This window comes from Triticum dicoccoides, chromosome 5A, assembly GCF_002162155.2.
Source record: "Triticum dicoccoides isolate Atlit2015 ecotype Zavitan chromosome 5A, WEW_v2.0, whole genome shotgun sequence".
In the NCBI taxonomy this organism is placed as follows: Eukaryota; Viridiplantae; Streptophyta; class Magnoliopsida; order Poales; family Poaceae; genus Triticum; species Triticum dicoccoides.
In genome coordinates this window covers 217714922-217720914 of record NC_041388.1, presented here as the reverse complement: position 1 = coordinate 217720914, position 5993 = coordinate 217714922, and the positions used below count along the sequence as shown (strand labels likewise).

At 44.5% G+C, this 5993-nt stretch overlaps 1 protein-coding gene across 1 annotated transcript; it reads right to left on the bottom strand.

The window, feature by feature from the left end:
• Positions 1 to 835: 835 nt before the first annotated feature.
• Positions 836 to 5675, bottom strand: LOC119300738 (O-fucosyltransferase 9-like). Its single transcript, XM_037577639.1, has 10 exons — positions 5145 to 5675; positions 4172 to 4244; positions 3994 to 4061; positions 3479 to 3567; positions 3047 to 3244; positions 2759 to 2963; positions 2514 to 2681; positions 2066 to 2233; positions 1740 to 1930; positions 836 to 1428 (listed from the first exon to the last, which is right to left on the bottom strand). Exons 1-10 carry the CDS (start codon positions 5520 to 5522, stop codon positions 1293 to 1295), a joined length of 1674 nt encoding a protein of 557 aa, XP_037433536.1. The 5' UTR covers positions 5523 to 5675; the 3' UTR covers positions 836 to 1292.
• Positions 5676 to 5993: the final 318 nt, after the last annotated feature.

Here is a 5993-nt window from a genome sequence, read left to right as displayed (position 1 = left end):
CGAGCCCTTCGCCATCGGCTTCTATGCTTTTGTACCAGGAAGGCCGGTGCATCCTCTCAAGCTCTAGAGGCCATCTTCGGAAAGGAGGAAAACTTCATATCAAAGACAATCCGCTTCGAGGTCGCACTGTTCCGCATGGGCTACAACGCTACCCTCGGCAGACCGGCCTATGCTAAGCTCATGACGCTACCCTCCTATGCATATCTCTAGCTCAAGATGCCATGGCCACACGACGCGATCAACATCCACGACAGCGCCGAAAGGGCGTTAGAGGCGGAGGTCGCAAATGTCAAAGCCAAAGCCGCCCTAGCTTCCACAGAGCTTGAGGAAATCAAGAAATCCATTGACCCAACCACTGCGACGCTACCCCGCAAGCCTAGGCAATGGCCGCCTTTCCAGCCGCCAAAAGAAGCAAAGAAGCTCCAAATACACCCCGAGGACCCGACGAAAATCATGATCATCAGCGGCAACCTTGGCAAAGAACAAGAGGCCGCGCTCCTAAAGTTCCTCAGAGACAACTGGGACATCTTGCCCGGAGGCCTGCAAGCATGCCAGGGTCCCAGCAAAAATCATTCATCATAGCCTAGACGTCAGAAAAGACGCCAGGCCCGTCAAGCAAGCCCTAATGTCAACATCAAGCCACAAATTCAAAATCAAGGCACAAAAACTTTATAGTTGAATGCTCTTTTTAAGTACAAAAAAGTGGTACATATCATTTTGAAAAAAAACATACCCCAATGAAAGAAAAAAGAACATGAGGTCTGAACTGTAAGAACATGCTCATAAATATGAATTGTCAAGGGCAAGATGAAATGCAAGAACAAGCACTGATGAGTGATGATATACTGAAAAATTCCTTTCTTTGTTGTTGTTAGCCCTTGTTTTTCGAATATACATTGAGGCACTCAGGTTGTGCTCATATCTACAACCCAATCTCGTAGCTCTTTTCTCTTTACAACCTACAGACAGATCGAACAAATGGAGATTGCTATATGGTGGACTACCTACAGATTTACTAACTTTACAAAATCCCTCGCATCCTCTCAATTTCGGATCCTCTGGAATTCATTGTCATTAGGCACCTTTTGACCATTATATCCAGAATCGAACGGTTTGAGGCATGCCAGAGGGTTTCAGAATCTCCTGAGAAGCACCAAATGCTTTATTTCACTCCAGTTTTCATCATGACCATCAAATCATGATCATGCAGTCAACGATGCCGTGCCTTTGGTGCCTTTGTTGCACAAAGGCAGAGGATATGCATCCCTCAGTTATGTATGCTAACGCCTAGATCATATTCCATCTTGTTGGCACATGCAATCAGGCATTGGGAAGGTATATATGGAATCATTAGGTTTCCTGAATGCGATGCCCCTTATGTCACTATGGTGCAGTATTTCCAGCATGTGGTGCTTGAATCGACTCCATCTGCAGTTCAAAGAAACAATTTGAGTTTCATATACCACTATATCCATTTACACGTTAAGCAAAGATGGGCAAATATTCAGAGCATGTATGTGAAGGTCAACTCGGAGATGTATTTCAATTTGTTAACATGGCTAATGCGTTCTGAAAAGTAGGCAAAAGCTACAGTCTTGGATGGTGAAGGAATAACAAGGGCAGCGAACTGCTTCAGCAGTTTGATTTGGTGAAAGATTCCAGCATATACTCAAAAACTGAAACTGATTCGGTGTGATTTATAATACTTTGTTGACCATATAATGGCAGCTCAAACTGACCTGATATTTGGGTCGTCAAAAGATAAGACCAGCTTCCGTTTGTCGGGTTTTATTGTCTTTGCATTCCCTCCTAACAGGTAACGCCTGTGTCCCATCAAAAAGTGAGGGAAGTTCCCCCCTTGAGTCGTCACAAACACTTCGCTCTGAACACAGATGGTGTAATCTAATGCTGCTAACCGAGAAGAGTACCCCTACAGAGAATAGGTTGGTGAGTAACGGTATGAAGAATTCAATGTGAATTGATGAACAGTTCAATGCATGCATATTCATCTGACATTCAGAACGACATCCAGCTAGGCTGATGGGCTGGCTGGCGGAAACAATACCTCAAACTTAGCAAGCTCTTCAGACAATGCAAGAGTGTCCTTGGTCTGTAAAAGAGGGAACATCTGGCCAAGGGGAGCCATGTATTTTGCAGCATTGTATATTTTACCGGAGGCAACGTAGAGGAAAGTTGTATTGTCAAACCCCATGCCTCGCAGCATCATGCCAACCTGCTCAAATTCAGTCAGTTAACATATTAGCTTTAGTGAGTATATTTACATACTTGAAAGCTTCTAAATTTGTTCTGAATGCTACTAAAGAGACACAACTGATGGCACTGAACTTAAAAGGTTATTATTATTGACCTGAAGCATCACAAACTAAGCAACAAACATCAATTCTAGTATAACAGGCCTATTGTGATGTTAATTAATGTCCTGAAATACGAATGCATCATTGGGTGTACATATATCCACACAAGTGCTTTAACCAGTGAAAAAAAATCCTAACCTCTAGAGGAGTAAGCGGGCATTTCCCATCCCTTCTGTTTGCCTCGGGATTGATAACTCGACCAGGTCGGTGAAACTTCCCTCTCCAGCTCCTTTCACGGGCATTTTCCATTTCAATTTTCTCCTTCCGGCCACCATCATATGTACAGCATGAAAAGGCTACCATATCCTAAACAGTGTGCGCAAATTTTAGTATAACGGAAGAACTATGTAATAGTTAACTCACAAGAGAGAGTATATTGAGACCTCTTCGAAACGGAGATGCACCGAGACATATTTCCCACCAGCCAAAGAACTCCTTTTCATCATTCGAACAACCATATCGTCTGCAAGAACCCTTATTGGTTCGGCAAACCGCAGAGCCTCGTAGTTTACCAAACACCTCAAGGCCTGGACATTCGATGGAACTGACTGAGCCAATCTATTCGAGAATGGGGCAATGCGCACAACCCTGCATAGAATAGATATATAATGAAACCCATTCTCAAACAAGGCCTCTCCTATTATTTCTGAGGTGGTGAGCGTTTACCATACCCTAACTCCATTAATTTCGGAAGCACCTTCTGAACATAATGATCTGGGGATGAGTAGGCTTTAGTTCGCATATTTGGTATGCTGCTTATATTATGATTGAAACGCAGCAGAACATCTTTTGGGAGTTCCTTCACAACTCTTACATGTTGTCTGAGTGTCCCGATAAAACGATCTTCATCAAAAATATCACTAAATTTGCTGAGAAACAAAACATCAGGAAGAACCAATACATATTAGAACACGAAGTAGAATTTCAAAAATATTCACGGGTTTATAACTAACAGAAGTGAACTTTAGAAGTCAAACAAACTGCTCCAGACAATAAAAAAATGAGCAAGAGACAACTGCTCCAGACAGGCATCCATCATATAAAAATGCAATTATCTAATGTTAAGAAACAAAGCAGTGAGCAAACAAAATAGCATTAGTTACCTAGGATCACGCCAAACGCTATTCAAATGAAATATTGGGATCACAAGAGTTGCATTAAGCAAGCTGGCCACAGCAACTGCATCGCAGATCTGTATTGAGAAAAAAAAATGGAACTGCACTGTCAATAATTATTACTCAGCATAGTGTGAAGGTTCTAAGGACTTTACAAAATGAGACATCCACATCACAGCAAATGGTAGAGACCAGAGTCTAATTCTCAAGCTCTCAGGTCAGAAGAAATATATATCCCAACAGAAGATCAGATGGCATGTGACCAAAAAGATGAAAGCAAGTATCAGTGATCTTTGGATGAATAATACACCTATGTATGTACAAAGATAGTACTAATGCCTTTCCAGCACAAAGTTATTGATGAAAGCCATCTCAATCAAGTGATAGTACATGACTTCAAGTTACATAGTGGTGTCAATGGATTCATACGGCACTGGACTTTTGTATAGGTACTAGCAATGGTATTGCTTGCTTGCTGTATCTAACGTGGTCCAGGAACTTACAGAAAGACGCTGTTGATTCAGACCACCATTTGCTTCAACTATGAGATACCCATTTGAAGTCGGCAAATCTGTAAAGAGCCCAAAAACGATCCAGCCAGTCAGGTATTTAGCTTAACCTCCACTTTCAAGTGGGAACAGTTAGTTTATTGAAAAATAACAAAAGGTATGAAAGTGGAACCTGATGGAATCAGCCTCCTCTTGACGCATGGCATCCATAGCTCTCCAGAATTTGGATAACGTGATGTCATTAACTGCACCATAAGTATTTTGATATGATTATTGATAAGAGCAGTTAGGTTCGATGGACAAAAGTGAATATGCTGGAAGTTCTTAGGACTGATTTAAGAAGTTGGTTCCTCCTTGCGAACATATTTGATACTCCCAACCTGAACTGAACAATACTAGACTCTGGAGTATTTTGGAGCAATATTACTAGAGTGATTTAACTCTGAGGTGTTAAGTTCAGAGTATTTTGGAGCAATACTAACTGATTTAACTCTGAAGTGAGCAGCTCATTTACACTGACTGCATTCACAACCTGCCCAAAAATCTAGTTAATCTTCCATCGGAATCGTAAGGAGTTACGGATATTTACTTCTAGACATTACCTTCCTTGTTTGGCATAGCAGAGATATACTAGTAGTACGGATTGTGATTGGAGGTTAAGAGGGAGACGGGGCCACCCCATGAAAATCAGGGGGGGTGGTTAGTTAGAAAGAAAAAGGCTAGTCAGCATGTAATTGCGTGTAACTCTTTGTATGTTTAGCATTATTGCTAGTAGTACACAGGAGTACATCCAAGATAAGATCACGAGTGTAGCCGTACACAACGGAAATGCAGAGGCACATGACCTCGCTCACGGGAAGGGGAAAACTAGGAATCTAGAACTAAGACTTTTTGCGCAAATCACTCACACACCAAGAATACCAGCTCACGATGCAATAATGTATTGGGTGTCGTTCCCCTGATAAATCAGAGCAAAAGCACCAAAAGGGTTCCGAAATTCTCCCCGAATATTTCGCCTAATGCGTTCAGTGCATTGTGAAACCTGAAGAAGTAGAAGGATCGAACCGAAGAAGCAGGCAACAAGCACGCGAGAACCCCAAATCTCCCCAGGGAGAACGGTAACTGCAAGAACAAAGACCACCCACCATGCTGCGACGCCATGGAGAGGAGGTGGAGACGGAAGCGGAGGTGGCGGTCGAAGCGGACGCGGCGTCGTCGCGTATGTCCGGCCATAGCCGCTTAAACACGATGTGGCTGCGGTAAACCGATCCCGGCGGCGGTGGGGACGGGGCGAGCGCGCGCCGCCGCCGTAACGATGCCACCGTCACGCCCGCGTGGCCGCCGCCGTCGACAGAACCTCCGCCTCCTAAGACGAACATGAGCAGCCCCGCCGCGTATGCCAGCGCGAGGAGAAGGAGGACCACGGCGGCGCGGCGCCTCCCTCCGCCAGCGCGCCCTGCCTGGTGGCGCCGCGCGGCCTTGGCGGCACCGCAGCCGCCGCGCGCCGACGGGGCGACGGACATCTCTCGCTCCCTCAGTAGCGGGGCTCTCGCGGGATCATGCGAGCTCTGCTCAGCTCGGCGATGGAGCGGGTGGCCTCGTTGGGGGCGCCGAGGTTTAGCGCGGAGGGCACCGGAGGAGGAGACCTGTAGTGGAATCGTGTTGGCAACCGCCGGTGCGCGAATGGTCTTCTCCTATTGGTGGAGGTGGATGCTCGCCGACTTATTGACTGTCGACGTCTATGTGTCTTGATTGTTTGTGGCATAAGCGAAATTCCGGCTATTAAACAGATCTAAATACAAACAAATATACACCATTCTATGTCTTGTCAACAAACTTAGAAATTCTACTTCGGTTTCGAAAGGAAAATCTATGAGAGAGCATTTAGATTATGCTCTTATATTTCTTTACAGAAGAAGGAGTTTGCAAACTATGTAGAGTAGATCAAATTCAAGAAGCGGCAAACACTATAAAATCGGTAAGCAACGAATTAA